The sequence below is a fragment of the Dromiciops gliroides genome, chromosome 6 (assembly GCF_019393635.1).
Source record: "Dromiciops gliroides isolate mDroGli1 chromosome 6, mDroGli1.pri, whole genome shotgun sequence".
NCBI lineage: Eukaryota > Metazoa > Chordata > Mammalia > Microbiotheria > Microbiotheriidae > Dromiciops > Dromiciops gliroides.
In genome coordinates this window covers 14,364,300-14,383,686 of record NC_057866.1, presented here as the reverse complement: position 1 = coordinate 14,383,686, position 19,387 = coordinate 14,364,300, and the positions used below count along the sequence as shown (strand labels likewise).

Sequence of the window (19,387 nt, the reverse complement as noted above, 5' to 3'; positions counted from 1 at the left end):
CATCCTCCACTAGGATTTACAGAGAATGAGAATATTCGGTCTAATAGTCCACATCCAGTCAGGGAATCCAAACCAGGCTCTCCTCCACCCAGCCTTATGTCACTGAATAAGGGCATACAAATTCCTTCCTTCTCAGGCCAAAGGGCTTTGTCTGTGCCAACTTCAAGGAGAGAGTCCATACAAGGTCTGGATTTCTCTGAAACAAATTCACTGCAAGAATCTTTTGGCCTTCCTATTATCTCTAGGCCAAGATCACCATTACAATCCTTAGACATTCCTCTTCTTTTCACATTACCTTCTTCCAAAGGAACCATAGAAGGTCTTCAATCATCTGGCTTACAGTCTCCAGCAGAATTTATAAGAGATGGTAGTTCTCGGTCAGCCAGCCCCAGTTCCCCGTGGGAATCAGCACGGCCTTCCCCTGCTGCCAGTCCTAGATTATTAAGTAAGACTTTTGCATATAGCTGTTTCTCTGGAGAAAGCATATCCCAACATTGCATGGAAGTTCCTGATTTTTCTGTGCCAACTTCACATAAAGAATCAACACAGGCTTCTGCTTTATCTGGTCCAAATTCACCACGGGGATCTTTTGAATTTCCTGCTATCTCTGAGTCAAGGTCAACAAGAGAATCCTTAGTAGTTCCTTCTCTCTACATCTCCAGTTCTTCAAGAGTATCTACACATGTACCTACTTCTTCTGGCCTAAAGTCACCAACAGAAAATGGAGAGAGAGAGCGTGCTCATTCTCCCAGTCCAAGCTCACCAAGGGGAAGTGCACAACCTTCTCCTATTGCCAGCCCTAGACTGCTGAAAAAGCCCATGCCATCTCTTTACTCAGGAGCAGGTCCTCTAAAACAATCAGTAGATGGTCCCCCATCTTCTGTGTCAAGCTCCCAGAGAGAATCCATACGAGGCCCAGATTTCCCTGGAAGAAATTCATTGCAAGAATCTTTTGGCCTTCCTATTATCTCTAGGCCAAGATCACCATTACAATCCTTAGACATTCCTCTTCTTTTCACATTACCTTCTTCCAAAGGAACCATAGAAGGTCTTCAATCATCTGGCTTACAGTCTCCAGCAGAATTTATAAGAGATGGTAGTTCTCGGTCAGCCAGCCCCAGTTCCCCGTGGGAATCAGCACGGCCTTCCCCTGCTACCAGTCCTAGATTATTAAGTAAGACTTTTGCATATAGCTGTTTCTCTGGAGAAAGCATATCCCAACATTGCATGGAAGTTCCTGATTTTTCTGTGCCAACTTCACATAAAGAATCAACACAGGCTTCTGCTTTATCTGGTCCAAATTCACCACGGGGATCTTTTGAATTTCCTGCTATCTCTGAGTCAAGGTCAACAAGAGAATCCTTAGTAGTTCCTTCTCTCTACATCTCCAGTTCTTCAAGAGTATCTACACATGTACCTACTTCTTCTGGCCTAAAGTCACCAACAGAAAATGGAGAGAGAGAGCGTGCTCATTCTCCCAGTCCAAGCTCACCAAGGGGAAGTGCACAACCTTCTCCTATTGCCAGCCCTAGACTGCTGAAAAAGCCCATGCCATCTCTTTACTCAGGAGCAGGTCCTCTAAAACAATCAGTAGATGGTCCCCCATCTTCTGTGTCAAGCTCCCAGAGAGAATCCATACGAGGCCCAGATTTCCCTGGAAGAAATTCATTGCAAGAATCTTTTAACTTCTCAATTATCTCTGGGCCAAGTGCCACAAGAGAATCCTTAAAAGTTCCTCTTCTTTCCACTTCAACAGGAGCACTACCTGGTCTTCCACCATCTGGCTTACATCCTCCACTAGGATTTACAGAGAATGAGAATATTCGGTCTAATAGTCCACATCCAGTCAGGGAATCCAAACCAGGCTCTCCTCCACCCAGCCTTATGTCACTGAATAAGGGCATACAAATTCCTTCCTTCTCAGGCCAAAGGGCTTTGTCTGTGCCAACTTCAAGGAGAGAGTCCATACAAGGTCTGGATTTCTCTGAAACAAATTCACTGCAAGAATCTTTTGGCCTTCCTATTATCTCTAGGCCAAGATCACCATTACAATCCTTAGACATTCCTCTTCTTTTCACATTACCTTCTTCCAAAGGAACCATAGAAGGTCTTCAATCATCTGGCTTACAGTCTCCAGCAGAATTTATAAGAGATGGTAGTTCTCGGTCAGCCAGCCCCAGTTCCCCGTGGGAATCAGCACGGCCTTCCCCTGCTACCAGTCCTAGATTATTAAGTAAGACTTTTGCATATAGCTGTTTCTCTGGAGAAAGCATATCCCAACATTCCATGGAAGTTCCTGATTTTTCTGTGCCAACTTCACATAAAGAATCAACACAGGCTTCTGCTTTATCTGGTCCAAATTCACTACGGGGATCTTTTGAATTTCCTGCTATCTCTGAGTCAAGGTCAACAAGAGAATCCTTAGTAGTTCCTTCTCTCTACATCTCCAGTTCTTCAAGAGTATCTACACATGTACCTACTTCTTCTGGCCTAAAGTCACCAACAGAAAATGGAGAGAGAGAGCGTGCTCATTCTCCCAGTCCAAGCTCACCAAGGGGAAGTGCACAACCTTCTCCTATTGCCAGCCCTAGACTGCTGAAAAAGCCCATGCCATCTCTTTACTCAGGAGCAGATCCTCTAAAACAATCAGTAGATGGTCCCTCTTATTCTGTATCAAGTTCACGGAGAGAATCAGTACAAAGTCATGCTTTCGCTTCCACAAATTCTCTGAAAGAGTCCTTTGAATTTCCCGTTATATCCAGGCCAAGTTCAACAAGAGAATCTTTAGAAGTTCCACCCTTTTCCATTTCAAGTCCATTGAGAGGATCTACAGACTTTCTTCCTTCCTTTGGCGTAAGGTCCCCGGTAGAATATTCAGACATCGAGATTATTCATGCTCCCAGACAAAGTTCACCAAGAGGTTCTGGACAACTGTCTCCTGCCACCAGCCCTAGATTACTGGAAAAATCTCTTTTCCCAGAACCACTCGTACCAAAACAATCCATAGAAGTTCCTCCTTCTTTTACCTCAAATTCACAGACAGAATCCTCTGAATTTCCAATTTTTTCTGGATCAAGTTCAAGAAGAGAATCTGTAGATGTTCCCCCTCTTTTCATTTCAAGTTTATCAAAAGGAGTAACAGAAGTTCTTCCTTCCTGTGACCTAAGGCCATCACCAAAATTCAAAGATAACGAAATTGTCTGTTACAACAGCCCGAGTTCACCAAAAGAATCTGCACAACCTTCTTCTGCTGCCAGTTTTGGATTATCAAGTAAATCTTTATTATTTCCTCCTTTCTTAGTACCAGGTGTATCAAAACAGTCCATTGAAGATCTTGCTGCTTCTCCTACAGGTTCAGAAAGGGAACCCATACAAGGCCCTGTTTTATCCTCCCCAAATTCACTGAAAGAATCCACAGATGTCCTCTCTGTTCCCATTTTTAGTTTGTCGGGAGGGGCTGCCCAAGTTCTTCCTTCTTCTGCTGTGAAGGTGTCAGTACAATTGGAAGAGACTGAAAGTCTCTGTTCTTTTTCCTCAAGTTTCCCAAGAGAATCTGCACACTCTTCCCCTCCTATCAGTCCTAGATTATCAAGGAAATCATCACCTCTTCCCCCCTTTTCAGGAACAGCTGCACCAAAGCAATCCATGGAAGGGTCTCCTTCCATCTCAAGTTCTAGGCGGGAATCTACACAAGGACCTACTGTTTTTGTCCCAAACTCCCTGAGTAAGTCCTTTGATTTTCTAATTTTCTCTGGACCAAGAACAGTGAGAGAATCACTGGACATTCCCCCTCTTTCCACTTCAGTTTCCTTGAAAGGTTCTGCAGACATTCTTTCTTCTTCTTCTGGCCCAAGGGCACCAATAGAATATTCAGAGAGGGAGACTTCCCATTCCCCAAAGTCAAGTTCACCAAGGGAGCCTACACAAGTTTCCCCTACAACCAGCCCAAATTTAGTGAGAAGACTTCCTTCTTTATCCCCTCAAGTTTCTCTTACCTCTAATCTCAGATTAAGTAAAACCTTGCATTCTCCTTCTTTCTCTGGACCAAGTGTTTCAAAACAATCCGCAGAAGTACCTGCTTCTATTTCAAGTTCAAGAAGAGAATTAATACAAGGTTCTGCTTACTCTATTCCAAATTCACTGAAAGAATCCTTTGAATTTCCCATTTTTGCTGGACTAAGTTCAATAAGAGAATCTGTAGAAGTTCCTCCTCTTTCTACTTCAAGTTCATTGAGAGGACCTACAGATGTTATTCCTTCCACTGTCATGAGGCTTCCAATAGAATATTCTGAGTGTGAATGTGCCTTTTCTGCTAGCCCAAGTTCACCAAGAGAATCCAAACAAGCTTCCCCTGCCTCCAGCCACACATTATTGAATAAAACTTTTCCATTTCATTCTTTCTCAGGATCAAGTATGTCAAAGCAACCCATGAAAATACCTGCTTCTTCCATGCCAAGTTCACAGAAAGAATCAATACAAGTTCCTGATTTCTCTGTTCCAACTTCACTGAGAGAATCCTTTAATTTTCCTATTTTCTCTGGTCCAAGTTCAATAATAGAATCCTTAGAAGTTTCCCCTCTTTCCACTTCAATGTCCTCGAAAGGTTTAAGGTCAGAAACAGAACATAAAGACAATGAAAGTGTTCATCCTACCAGTCCAAGTTCACCAAAAGAATCCAAAAAACCTTCTCCTCCTTCAAGTCCAAATTTAATTAGTAAATACACACAAGTTTTTCCTTTTTCAGAGTCAACTGTGGCAAAAGAATCTATAGAATTTCCTGATTTCTCTGTTTCAAGTTCACGGAGAGAATCCATACAAGGTCCAGCTTTCTTTGACTCAAACTCCATGACAGAATCCTTTGATTTTCCCATTTTCTCTGGGGCACCGTCAGTAAGACAGTCTTTAGAGGTTCCCTTTTTTTCTCCTTCAAGTTCTTTGAGAGGATCTACAGAAGTGCTTCCTTCATCTGGCTTGAGGTCCCCAATAGAATATGCAGAGGGTGAGAGAGCCCATTCTCCAAGTTCATTGAGAGAATCTAGACAACCTTCCCACATTTCAAGCCCAAATTTAGAAAACAGATCTATGCATTTTTCTTCCTCCTCAAGTCCAAGTGTATCAAAACAATCAATGGAAGTTCATGTTTCTTTGATGTTAAATTCACAGAGAGAATCCATACAAGACACAGCTTCATCGGCCCCAAATTCACTGAGAAAATCCTTTGAATTTTCCATTTTCTCAGGGCCAAGTTCAACCAGAGAATGTTTAGAAGTTCCTTCCCCCTATTCTAGATCAAATTCAACAAAAGAATCTTTACCAGTTATTCCAGTTTCTGGCTTGACATCAGTGAAAGAACCTGAAGAGAACAAAATTTCTGCTGCAGTCAGCCAGCATTCAGTGAGTGATTTCATGGAAGCTCAAGCATTCATGGGCCTAAGTTTCAGGAGAGAATTCACACAAATTCAACCTCCCTTGATTGCCAGTCATCCACAAGAAATTCCTGAAGGTCCCCATCTCCCCAGTATAAGTTCACCGAGAAAATTCATTCAAGTTCCTACTTCTCCTAGTCAAAGGATACAGAAAGAGTACATGAGTCTCTCTCCACCCAGTATCTCCCAGAGAGAATCCATTCAAATGTCTGCTGCTTCGAGGTCAAGTCCTCCAAGAGAGTCAATAGGTCTCCCTCCAACTAGTAACAACTCACAGAGAGAATTGGATCAAGTTTCTGGTTTGTCCAGCCCAAGTTCACAGAGAGAATCCACGGATCTCCCTCCCTTCGGGATCAATTTCCAGAGAGAACTCATTCAAGTCCTTGTTTCTAATACCCCAAATTTATTGAGGGATGCTCTAGGTCTCCCTCTACCCAATATCAGTTCCCAGAGAGAATCTACTGGATTTCATAATTCTGCAATTCCGAGTTCACAGAGAGAGTCCATGGGTCTCCCTCCCTCCAGCAGCAGCTCCCAAAAAGAATGCATTCATTTTACTGATTCTCCCAGCCCAAGTTCACAAACAGAGTTTATTGACATCCCTCCCTCCAGCATCGGCTCCCAGAGAGAATCCATCCAAATACCTGTTTCTTACAGTAAAAGTTCACAGAAAGAGTCCAAGGACCATCCTTTCTCCACCATCAGCTCCCAGAGGGAATCCATTCAAGTTACTGATTCTCCCAGACCAATTTCACAGACAGCATCCCTGGATCTCCCTCCCTCCAGCAGCAGCTCCCAGGGAGAATCCATTCAAGATACTGATTCTCCCAGCCCAACTTCACAGAGACAGTCCACGGGTTCCACCCCCTCAAACAACAGCTCCCAGAAAGAATCCATTCATTTTGATGATTTGTCTAGCCCAATTTCACAAGCAAAGCTCATAGAAGTTCTCCCATCCTGCAGCCCAGTTTCCCAGAAAGAATCCCTGGAAGTTTCTACCTCCTTGGGTCTTGGTCCAACAGAGGAATTCATGCAAAGTCCCCTTTCCTCTGCCCGAAGTTCACCCAAAGATTTCATAGATATCATTCCTTTATCTGGTCCAGATTCCTCAGAAGAACTTGTGGGCACTCCGCTGTCCCTCGGCCAGAGTTACCTGCAAAATGTCATTGATGTACTTCCTTTGTCAGGCCCAGTTTCATCAGAAGAATCTGTGGATATTGCTGCTTCCCCTTCCCCAAGTACAACAAAGGAATTCATTGAAATTCTCCCTTTCTCTAAGGTTTTGCCAAATGAATCCATACACGATTCTTTCTCCTCTGAGTCCAGTTCAATGGGAGAATTAACACAAGTTCCTGCTGCTTCTAGAGAATGCTCACTGAAAAAATACTTTGAAAGAATCCCTTTCCCAAGACCAAGTCCACCAAGACAATCTATCCAAACCCATACTCCAACTTCATGCTCATCAAAAGATGATGTAGATGAATTCTTTGACATTCAAGTCCCCTCTTGTTCCTCACATTTTCAGCGAGAACCCATGCAAGTGCCCTTTTCTCCTTGTCCAAGTTCAGTGGATAAATCTATACAACCATCTTCAGCCTCACAAAAAGAAAAACCCATCAAACCTTCAAAGCCTTCCAAAGAGGAAAGAGAACCCATGCAGATCCCATAATGTAAATGGAAAGAAACTCAGTAAAACACTAAGGCTCCCAAACCCCCCCATCCACTCACACCAGTGCATTCAAGTCCACTAAGCCACATATGGTACTATACCAGGACTCTAAGACTTGAATAGTAAGCAATACGACCAACAGCTTTGCTCTTAATTGAAATAAAACTAAAACATCAAATTCTAAGGGAGACTTTTATTGAGTAAGTAAATCTCCATACTGATTTAATGATACTTAGCAGATGCTTGTCTTTTAAATATGTGATACTCAGTTCTTGCTGCAGCTAGGTGCAGGGGATAGAGAGCTGGGCCTAGAGGCAGAAAGACACTTCTTCCTGAGTTCAGATCTGGCCTCAAAAACTCTGTGATCCTGGGTAAGTCACTTAACCTTGTTTGCCTCAGTTTCCTCATCTGTAAAATGAACTGGAAACCACTCTAGTATCTTTGCCAAGAGAACCTCAAATGGGGTCACAAAGAGTAAGACATGACTGAACAACAATAATCTGTTCAGCTGAATACTAAAAGAATCAATTTTCCGAAACGATGATGACTCATTTTTCTTCTATCCTTTCTCCAGTGTCCAATAAGCCAGAGAGAAGACCCAAGCATTCACTGCTTCCTACAAGCCATAAAAGGGCTCAAAGATGGATGGATAGATAGATAAACAGACAGGTCAATGAAAGGAAAAATCCCATTTTTTCCTTCTCATTTTTAGGACTCTCTGGTGGTTTTTGTCTTACTTTCTGTAGTCTTTTTTTCTTCCTTTCCCCATCTCTTTTATTCCTCCCTTCTTTCCCTATCCCTTTCTTGTCTTTTACTTTCATTTTTAATTTTGTCTCTCCAACTTTATTTTCTTTCTCCTTTCCTCTACTGCTTCCTTTTCTCTCTCCTTATCAATTTTTTCCATTCCTTCCTTTTGACTCTCCTTTATTCCAACGTCCATACTGCTTTTCTATCTTCCTCCTTTCTTTAGTCCTCCCTTCTTCTATTCCTTCTCTATCTTCTACTCTCTTCTCCTTACCTTTTTTTCCTTTTCCCCTTCTGTTTTCCCCTCCTTTCTCAGAATCATTAAGAATATATTATGTGGGGGGCGGCTAAGTGGTGCAGTAGGTAAAGCACCGGTCTTGGATTCAGGAGAACCTAAGTTCAAATCCAATCTCACACACTTGACACTTACTAGCTGTGTGACCCTGGGCAAGTCACTTAACCCTCATTGCCCCACAATATATAAGTGTATATAAAATCACTGTGTTACATGCATAGAAAGATACAAAAGGCATTCACATAATCTAAGAGTTGGAGAGGATCTCAGCAGCCACCCAGCCTAATCTGTATGTGAATAAAAACTCCTTCCAAAAAAATAATCTAGTGTCTGTTCCAACAAAGGGAATCACTGCATGCTAAGTCAATGCCTCCCATTCTCAGGCAGCTCCAGCTTTCAGGACCTCAGTAACAAAGGCACAAGTGAACAATAACCCTTCCAGCTGAATACTAAATGAACCAATCTTTCTCTAACGATGATGCCTCATCTTCCCTCCATCCTTTCTCCAGTGTCCAGTAAACCAGAGAGAAGGCCCAAGCACTCACTGCTTCCTACAAGCCTTAAAAGGGCTCAGGGTCAGAGTTGGAAAGGGGGACTTAATAATATGAAATGGAGTATCAAGTAAAAGAGTTTTAAAGCATTATTCAACATCTGAGAAATGACCATTTCTGACGAGAGTATCAAGGAAAGTTCCAGGGCCATTTGGGCTGGCCCTGGAAGCACAGCGTTTGAAAGGAGAGGTGAGAGCCAAACGTATTCTAGGCACAGACTGAAAAGCAATAGAAGGAACATGATACAAGCCAGCCCGGCTGCAGAATGGGGCTCATGGAGTACAATTGTGGGAGATAATATTAAGTTCAAAAAAGTAAGTGTCTAAGTGTATGATAAAGAAGGCAGAGCCAAAAGCTGTTCATTTGAAAAAACCCAGACCACTTCTATGTTACACTGGGTAGCCAGTTCACTGAGACAAAATTGGAAGATGGCAGCCATAAAAGCTCATACATGTGATCTTAGTCTGCATTGACAAAAGGAGACAGACTGTGAGCTCCTCCAGTAGACTGGAGTTAGGAGATTGCCCTGGAGGGCTGAGACTTTTTTGCTTTGTTTTAATTTTTGCCTTTTTTTGTATCCCCAGTGCCTACTACAGTACTTTGTGCATGGTTGGTGGCTATCCTTCACTCTCAAAGAGGACCAAAATGACATCCCTCTATTAGATGTGTCACAAAATGTCCGGCTATGGCTGATCAGACCAATCCAAGCTCAGAGTGCTCTACCAGAGGTCAGGCACATATAGTGCATGTAACATTTGGAGTGGATTCTTTAAATTTGTGTATCTCATGGGGTTTTTTGAAGCTACTTCAATTCTGCTTTTGCTCACAAAGCACAGAACCTTCTTTAATGAGGGCACACCATTCTGGGCAGTCCTTTGACATCGTCTCCCTTGTCACACAATCAGTCTGCTATCCAGTACCTTACCCTGACAGGTGATCTTCAGAACCTTTCAAAGACAATCCAAATGGAAACAATTCATTTTTGTGGCATGAGGAAATTCAGAATCTGCTAAATGAAAAATGAGAACTCCACAGGGTTTACCAGCAGGATAGTTCATCCATCTCTAAGAAGGCAGCATTTAACATCAAAAGTAAAGCACAAAACTTTCAGGAATATTATACTCAAATTCCAGAGATCCCAGGTCAAGGAGAAAATATTGCAAGCAGCTAGAAAAAAGCAATTCAAGTACAGTGGAGCTATAGTCAGGATAACACAAGATCTAGCAGCTTCTACATTAAAGTATCAGAGGGCATGGAATATTATGGAATATTCCAGAGGGCAAAGGAACTGGGATTACAACAAAAAATCACCTACCCAGCAAAACTGAGTATAATCTTTCAGGGGAAAAAATGGGACTTTAATGAAAAAGAGGGCTTTCAGGCATTTGTAATGAAAATACCTGAACTGAATAGAAAATTTGACTTTCAAATACAAGACCCTATAGAAGCATAAAAAGGTAAACAGGAAAAAGAAATCATGAAGAATGTTAACAGGTTAAACTGTTTACATTCCTACATGGGAAGATGATACTTCTAACTCATAAGAACTTTCTCAGTATTAGGGCAGCTGAAAGAAATATACTTAGAGGGCACAGGAATGAATTGAATATGAAGGGATGATATCTGCAAAGCCTTTATTTTTTCTTTATCTTTTTTGGGGGGGCAGACAGGGGTGGGGGGGGCTGGTGTCTGGGACCAGATTTAGGCTTGGGGCCTCCTGTGTCCAGGGCTGGTGCTTTGTCCACTGTGTCACCTAGCTGCCCCATTATGACATCTCTAAAATAAAGTTAAGGGGAAAGAGGAATGCACTGGAAGAAAGGGAAAGGGAGAGGTAGAATGAGGTAAAGTAGTTCATATAAAAGAAACAAGAAAAAGTTTATGGAGTGGAGGGGAAGATGGGGGGGGAGAGTGGGGAAATGAGGAAGCCTTACTCTCATCAGAATTGGCTCCAAGAGGGAATAACATACACACTCAAGTGGGTATAGTAATAGAGCTTGCCCTGCAGGAAAGTAGGAGGGGAAGGGAATAAGGGGGGAGACATGTGTTTGAGAGCTCTCGTTGTTTGATTTGGTTATTGGCAAAGCTATTTAAAGGTGTGTTAAGATCAATTTTGTTGGAGAATTTCCCATCCAATTACCAGTATCTGAAGCACCTGAGAGACTTTATAATCACAGCCGAAACTCTACAGCTGAGGCTTGTTATTGATCATCAGCATCCATACCTGAAAGACATTCCACAACTACACCCAGAGGACACCCCAAGAATCATCTGAGAAAAGACTTCCAAAGACTTCAATGGACATTTTCCTATTTTCCTTTTCCCCATTGTATACACAGTTTATAATGTCCACTTACTAAAGTGGAGTGTCCTCTTTAGTTTTTCTCTGTTTGTAATGTCCACCTGCTAAAAGGGGAGTGCCCCCTATAGCCTTTGTCAATGCGTCGCTCAATTTCTTTTCTCTCTTTTCATTCCCTTTACTTTGTTAGTCATAAGTATCTGTAATGTTATTGCTTTGTGTAAGGAAACATGTTTCTTCATGAAGCACAGGGGGGAGTGTGAGAATCAGAGCGCCACCACCCTGCTGAGAAAGACATTGTAAGAACCAGGGCAGCTCTGCACTGAGGAGAAAGCATGAGGTGACCTTTCTGAGATTTTGAAAGTCAGATTGGCATCTGGAAGTTATGTCTACCACCTGTAAGTCGTGTCAATCAATGAACCAGCCAATTAGCTTGGAGGTGTGTGTGTGTGTGTGTGTGTGTGTGTGTGTGTGTGTGTGTGTGTGTGTGTGTGTGTGTGTGGAGTGCCTCTTCTGGTTTGACAGGGGGTTTCTGGGGGAACAGAGGAAACTCACTCTCTGGGATAGCTAGGTGAAGGCAGCTTCTCTCTCTCTCTTTACTAACCCCTAATATACTTTAATAAATGCTTAATGCCCAAAGACTGGTGCTAAAGCTTCTAATTTAAGGTGACCACACATACGATTTTTAGACATCATAGTTAGATTTTTAAGCTTCACATAGGAGATGGGGGAAAGAATAACAAGGATAGGGAAATTATTTCACAGGAAAAGAGATGCTCAAAGAAGAGTTTTTACAGTGGAGGAGAAAATGGTAGGGGGACGGGAGTAGGTAATGATTGAACCTCACTCTTATCTGAACTGTTCAAAGAACTAAGGAAAAAATATATGTGTGTGTGTGTTTGTGTTTGTGTGTATATATATATATATACATATATAAACATACACTCATACATACATATATACATACATGCATACATACATATGTTAAGGCTAAAATTCTAGCTATTCTGTCTAAAATATCTAATGAGTGGTCGCCAATAAATTACAAGCTTTAGCAAGAGTTAGACTTTTAAGCATTAAGGAGAATAAGAATTTGGTAAAGAGAGAAGGAAAGGCCTACATTCATCTATCTATTAAAGGGAGAGAGCATTCCTAGCTCCACTCTCCGCCAGAGTCCACAGGAAAAAAAAAAAGAGAGAGAGAGAGCTCCAGGCTCCCCCTTCTTCCTCCCACCAGCAAATGTCACTTCCTGACGCCAAAGAAAAGATGCATGGTCTTGCCCTCATAGACATTCACCTCATGGCGGAGCTTTTCTACGGTAAGTCTCCAGCAGGTGGCATCACTCCAACCGTTACACATACATACATACATACATACATACATACATACATACATATATACACACAGAGTTGGGTATAGAAATTCATCTTACCCAGCTGGGAAGTAGGAAAAGGGGCTGTGTGTGTGTTGCGGGGTAGGGGGGCAGGGCATGCAAATAACAGAACAGCCTTTTGAGGAGAGGCCAGGTTAAAAGAAAGGAAGGAAGAAAAGAAACACAGATTAAAAAAAACCAATGTGTATAGAACACACATGTTTTGGGGGTTTTTTTTTGGTTTTTTGTTTTGTTTTTGGCAGGGCAATGAGGGCTAAGTGACTTGACCAGGGTCACACAGCTAGTAAGTGTCAAGTGTCAGAGGCCAGATTTGAACTCAGGTCCTCCTGACTCCAGGGCCGGTGCTTTATCCATTATGCCACCTAGCTGCCTTGAATACACGTTTGATAAGACAGAGATATAGGATGCTTGTGGCTAAGGAATGTCCATAAGAGGCACACACATAAGGAATGTGTGTGGCCAAGGCACAAAGGAGGAAGGGGCTCCAAGGCTGCTGACCTCTCCCCTGCTGGTCAGGTCTGCTCCCCACTGGCCTCCTAGGCTTAACTGGACACCACTCTGATGGACACATCTATGTGGGTGCTATTTGGCCACAGTTTGCCCTACCTCTACTCCAAGAGCAGCTGAAATACCTGGCTAGGGTTTTGCCAGGATTTCTTATTTTAAAGACTACAGGTTTTTTCCCTGTTCTTTTACAAAAGGCATAAGATCCCTTGCCCTAAGACCCTCAGAGTGCCCTCAGAGTCTCCATTTTGTTCATTTCTCCAGCAGAAGGAGCTGATACAGGTTTAAAAGGCCCTTAACCTCACACTCTCACACCAACAATTCTGAAAAGCAGAATTAAGCACCTGGAACCATCGTTCAACAATTTAGTTCTCTCAGATAGGTAACAGGAATCCTCCACAGAATAAGAGAGAAACTCAGATCTCTCATTCAACTCTCTCACAGCCTTGTGGCTGTTAATTATCAACTGCAGAATTTAGCATGATACTTGGAAAACAATAAGCAATTAAAAGATCCTCATTCACTTGATTTGAACTGAAACTTCTCAGTTCTTTTCCATGACAGTTAACTCTCCAAAACTCCTCAATAAAGAAATGCTCTTAATTTTCTCCAGTATCTCTCACAGACTCTCTGCTTTGGACAGTCACACAAATTCTATTTCCTCTTTCCTACAAGTAATAATGTCTCAAGTCTCTAGGGAAGGACTAAAGTTATTGGGCTGAAGTTACAATAGCAAAAAACATTGTCTTAAAACCTCTCCTCTAAAAATATGTCTCCCATTAATATATCAGAATTATACAAGAGTGTTTGGAAAGAATAACAACAGAGATGACCCTTGGTAAGGAACTTCTGACAATAATGGTAAACAAAATACAAAAGAATAGGATGCATGCTCACTAAAGGCGTTCATCACTGTAATGAAGGAAATTCAGCAGAGTCCACAGCCAAACAATTGGCAATAATATGGAGGAGGGAGATGAAAGAGGGAGATGTCTCAAAACACTAGTTACATGAGAAATACAAATTAAAATGATTCTAACATTTTACTTCATACCTATAAATAGGTAAAGAAAGTAATAGTAGTTATTAGAAAAGCTGTAGAAAGACAGGTAGACTGTGAAGCTGTCAGCAAAGTCCCTATGTATTTTGTTGTATTTGCTATAATATCTGATGCTGTTATATTTGATTTTAACATTTTACACCCATATTCATGAGAGATACTGCTCTATAGTTTTCTTTCTCTAATTTGTATCTGCCTGTATCAAAATGATATTTGTATCATGGAAGCATATAAGTAGGATCCCTTCTTTTTATATTTTTGTAAAGGATTTCTGTAATATTGAATTCCCTGTTCTTTGGAAGATTTGATATAATTCAATTATATATCCATTTGGTCCTGGGGTTTTTCTTTCAGCATTTATTTATTGTTTTTCAACTTCCTTTTCTGAGATTAGATTATTTTAAATCTCTATCTTGTTATGTTAATCTTAACTTTTAAAAACTCTTTAGATAGGGGTGGCTAGGTGGTGCAGTGGATAAAGCACTGGCCCTGGATTCAGGAGTTCCTGAGTTCAAATCCGGCCTCAGACACTCAGATACTTAACACTTACTAGCTGTGTGACCCTGGGTAAGTCATTTAACCCTGCTGCCCCGTTAAAAAAAAAAAAACTCTTTAGATGCTCATCCATTTCATCAAAATTGTCTGTTTTATTGATACACAATTAGATTTTAAAATATGTTCTAATTTCCTTTGTTTCTCATTCATTTCTTGTGATTTTGCCTTTTACATTTTCAGTACTGACATTTGGGCTTTCTCTCTTTTTTTATCAAAATAGCTAACAGTATGCCTAATTTAGGAGTTTTTGTAGTAACAGCTTTTAGCTTCATTGAATGTTTTCTGGTTTAATTTTATTTTAATTTAGTTAACTGCAGAATTTCTATTTGATATTTACTTATCGCATTAAAATTTGTTGGGGGGTTTTCAAGTTATATATCTAATTGTTTTGTCTTTCTCTTTTTTGTTGATCAAAGTATTTAAAGACATAAAATTTCTCCAAAGACTGATTTGGTTGCATTTCAAAAGTTTTAGTATGATATCTACTTCACTAACAAAAATTTCCTGTTGTTTCTATGATTTGCTCTTTGACCAATAAGTTCTTTGGGATTAAGTTATTTAGTCTCAAATGAATTTATAATCATTTCTTTAAAGATCCTTTGTAATTCTCATTGTGTTATGGCCCTTAAAGGGTATGTTTAATATTTCTGATTTTTCTGCATTGCTTAGAAGATTTTAGACCCTAATATTTGCTCAATTTTTGTAAAATTGCCATGCGTGGCTAAAAAATTTATATAATCTTTTCCATCTCAATTCAATAATTGCCTAAGATTAATTATATCTAACTTTTCTAAAATTGCATTCAGGTCCTTGACTTCTTTCTTATTTATTCATTAGACTTGTCCAGGTTGAGATCATCAACTATTATAGTTTTACTGTCTATTTCTTCCTGCCAAGCAATTGACTTTTCTCTTTTAACATTTAGAAGGTATGACATTCAGAGAGTCTATATCTCCCTCTTGTGGATCAAAACATGAATGTTGCAGCCTGAGCAAGGTTTTTTCCCCCTTTCTAGTTTTTTTTGGTTTTTTTCTTTTACACTCAAAATCTCTTCCTCTTCATCCTCCACCACTACCATCACTCCACCTCAGACTAAAGGGAGAAAGATGACTTAACCATATTCAAACAAGTAAGTAGGAGAATCATCTTATGGCTCTCTCCCTTCTTAGTTATGATCATGAGGACTGTCATCCTTAGGAAAGTAGCTCTGATTCTCATCATCAGCCATAGGGCACACAGTCTAGCACATGAGCCCCTCCTCCTTGGGCTCAGAAACACCTTGCCTCATCCATCCATCCATCCATCCATCCATCCATCCATCCATCCATCCATCCCTCTCCCTCCCTCCCTCCCTCCCTCTCTCTCTCTCTCTCTCTCTCTCTCTCTCACACACACACACACACACACACACACACACACACACACACACACACACACACTCCCTGGGGGAGATCCTCCATGGACTCTAACCTAGCCCCCTGGTTAGCTGCCTACTCTGGTGCCTCCTCTTCCTTGTCTTCCATACTTCCAGCTGGATTATGATTGGAGCCTGGGAAAGGGCTAAGAGACTTCTCTATGCCTGCTTACTCTTCCTGCTTATGACCAGGAAGGTCTTTGGAGGGAAGCTCAGAACCTGGATCCTGGTTCCCTCTCAATCTTGCTCTTTCCCCCTAAAAAGACAGCTGCAGCAGCATCAATCGTTTCTTTAGGCATTACAAATTTTTCTCTAGCTTTTTATTTTAACTACATTTCAATATTTCTGTTTCAAGTGAACAAGTAATTTAATCTCTCTCAATTTCAGATTCCTCATCTGTAAAATAGTATTCATGCCGACTCTACTACAAGATTGTGAATCTGAAATGTGACAAGAAATGTGAAGCCCTTTGCAAACCTTAAAGTGCTATACTAATACTTATTATTATGGAAGTGTCTTTCTTGTAAATAACATGCTGCTGAATTCCACCCTTTCCTACCATTAGTAGTAAAGTAATGCCCTTCTACTTTTTTATAGGTGAGCTCACCACATTAACATTCTATTTAGCACTGTTAGTTGTGTATTTTCCTGGTGCACTTTTCCCTCTCTTTTCCCTCTGTCCTCTTAACAAGTATCATTGACAGAATAATGTTTTAAACACTAGTTATCTGTAACTGATGCCATTTGCTTCTACTGAGTTATTCTCCTTTTCTTCACTTCTCCCAGGCCCCCATCTCAGATTCTTACCCTTTCATTCTTTCCTTCACCCTCTACCCTCCAAAGGTGGATTTTATTTTTATGACTTATTGTTGTTGCTGTTGTTGTTCAGTTGTTCGGTTGTGTCTGACTCTTTGTGACCCAATGGACCACAGCACGCCAGGCCCTTCTCTTCTCCACTCTCTCTCTCTCTCAAAGTTTGTCCTAATTCATGCTCCTTGTTTCCATGACACCATGTAGCCATCTTGTCTTCTGTCATCCCCTTTTCCTTTAATCTTTCCCACCATCAGGGTCTTTTCCAATGTAATATCTTTTCATGATATGGCCCAAGTATTTAAGCTTCAGCTTCACTATAGGACCTTCCAGCAAATGGTCTAAATTAATTTCTCTAATTATTGGTTGATTTGACCTCCTTGCTGTCCAAGGAACTCTCAGAAGTCTTTTCCAGCCCCACAATTCAAACGTGTCGATTCTGCAGTGCTCAGCTTTCATCGTAGTCCAACTCTCACAGCCATACGTGAGTCTGGAAAAACCAAAGCTTTGACTATATGGACCTTTGTTGGCAAGATGAAGTCTCTGCTTTTTAGTGTGTTGTCCAGATTAGCCACAGCTTTCTTTCCAAGGAGCAGGCAGCTTTTAACTTCCTAGCCGCAGTCACCATTTGCAATGATCTTTAAGCCCAAGACTATAAAATCTGACACTGCTTCCATTTCTTTTCCCAGTATATGCCAGGGAGTGATGAGACCAATTGCCACAATCTTAGGTGTTTTGATAATCATTTATATTTTGACTAATCCCTTCTGTATCTTCCTTCTCTTTTAATCCCCCTCTTCCTGTCCCCTCCTGATTCTCTATTAATCTTAATAGATTTCTGTCCTAGTCTCTGTGTGTGCCTCTGTGTGTGTGTGTGTGTGTGTGTGTGTGTGTGTTCAAATCTCTTCTGTCTGGTTCAGATGAAAGTGAGGTTGATACTGTAACTTGTTCACTTCATGGTGTACTCCATTGTAGAGTCCCGCTTACCATGATTATTCAAGATAAGTTCCACTCCCTTCCTCTCTCTTCCTTACATCCCTTTCTTTTTCCTTTTAAGATCATCAAAATATAAGAAGACTTTTCCCAGACCCTCTAATTTACTTACTCCCTCCATGAAACTCTATGAGCCTAACTGTCTTCTTTATGTTTGCTTTAGGCATTTTTACATTTACCTGAAAACTATGGCTCTTAGCTATGGTTTTATTTGGGGCTTTCTTCCAGGAAGTTACTGGGATATTATTTCTATTTTTACTTTGCTCTCTGGTTCTAATAGGGATGGGCAATTTTTCACTCATCATTTCTTGAAATATTGTACCTAGATTTGGGGTGGTTGATTTTTTTTATGTTATCTAATGATTATTCAATTATCTCACCTTGACCTATTTTTCAGATGAGTTGTTTCGGATAGGAAATACTTTACATTTTCTGATTTTTTTTCTCAGTCTTTCAATTTTGTTCTAGTATTCCTTGCTCTCTCATGGGATCTTTGATCCCTGTTTGGTCCGATCTAATTATCAAGGAGTCTATTACTTGAGCAAGACTTTGTCCCTCTTGTACTAATCTCTTTATTCTTTTTCCAATTCCTTCTTCTAGATTTCCCATTTCTTTTCCCATTCTTTATGACACATACACATATACAAAATATGCACACACATAGATATTTCTCTGTGTGTGCCTCTGTGTGTGTGTGTAAATACACAGCTACACATCATCGACAACAACATACTCAAGAAGTGTCATGAAGTGGAGGGGAGGGGGCAGTAATTAGGAAATTAGGTAACAAGGGATTCTTACAAGAGGAATCATGAAATGTGAAATGACCTAGAGCAGGGGTTCTTAACCTTTTTTGTATTTTGAATCTGGCGAATCCTGGGGAACTTCCTTATAATGCTTTGAAAATGTATAAAATAAAATCATATGACAACTGAATCCAATGATATTGAAATCAAGATATGATTTTTTTTAAGTTCACAGACTCCAGGACAGGAACAGGGCATGAGAGCCCTGAGCAGCACCCAAGCACCTGGTATAGCTTCTCTAGGAACAACATGGGAAAGAGCAAGAACAAGAATTTCAAAGACATGCATGCATTATGCAATGCACTACTGCTGGCAGTGCCCACCTTGATGCAGCAATAACAGCTGAGTCCCCTACAATCCATCAGACATACCTCTTCTGGCAGATAATAAACTCTATTGTTGCAAGTATCCAGTACACCAGGGTTACATACACTGTGGGGTCTGGGAATGTTCACTGAAACAAACAAGCTTATGAAGTGATGGAAAGTCAGCTCCCACCCATACAAGCAGGGGAAGAAAAGATGATGAAATGTATGGGGAGAAAACAAATATAGGCACAGCCCATATTTGCTGGGACATCTAGCTTGATTATCTCGCCGAGTCTAGGACCTAAGTTCAAAATCAGCCTCACACTTTTACTTAGCTGTGTGACCTTCAGCAAGTTAGTCTCTGCCTCATTTTTGCTCATCTCTTAAATGGGGTAAAAATAACACCTACCTCCGAGGGTTGTAATGAGGATCAAATGAAATAATATTTGAAAAGTGCTTTGCACACTTTAAAATGCTATATAAATGCTGCTATTAATATTATTACGGTAGCTAGGTGGCTCAGTGGATAAAGTGCTAGGCCTAGAGCCAGGAAGACCTGAGTT

The 19,387-nt window shown here is 40.9% G+C and overlaps 1 protein-coding gene across 1 annotated transcript in view; it reads left to right on the top strand.

Moving 5' to 3' along the window:
* Positions 1-7,095, top strand: part of LOC122731805 (nascent polypeptide-associated complex subunit alpha, muscle-specific form-like) — a 31,488-nt gene extending 24,393 nt beyond the window's left edge. Inside the window, exons 8-11 of the mRNA XM_043972077.1 lie at positions 14-370; positions 1,811-5,648; positions 5,952-6,597; positions 6,952-7,095. Of these exons, the coding sequence (XP_043828012.1) occupies positions 14-370; positions 1,811-5,648; positions 5,952-6,597; positions 6,952-7,095 (4,985 nt within the window). The remainder of the gene's footprint in view (positions 1-13; positions 371-1,810; positions 5,649-5,951; positions 6,598-6,951) is intronic.
* The last annotated feature ends 12,292 nt before the right edge of the window (positions 7,096-19,387 follow it).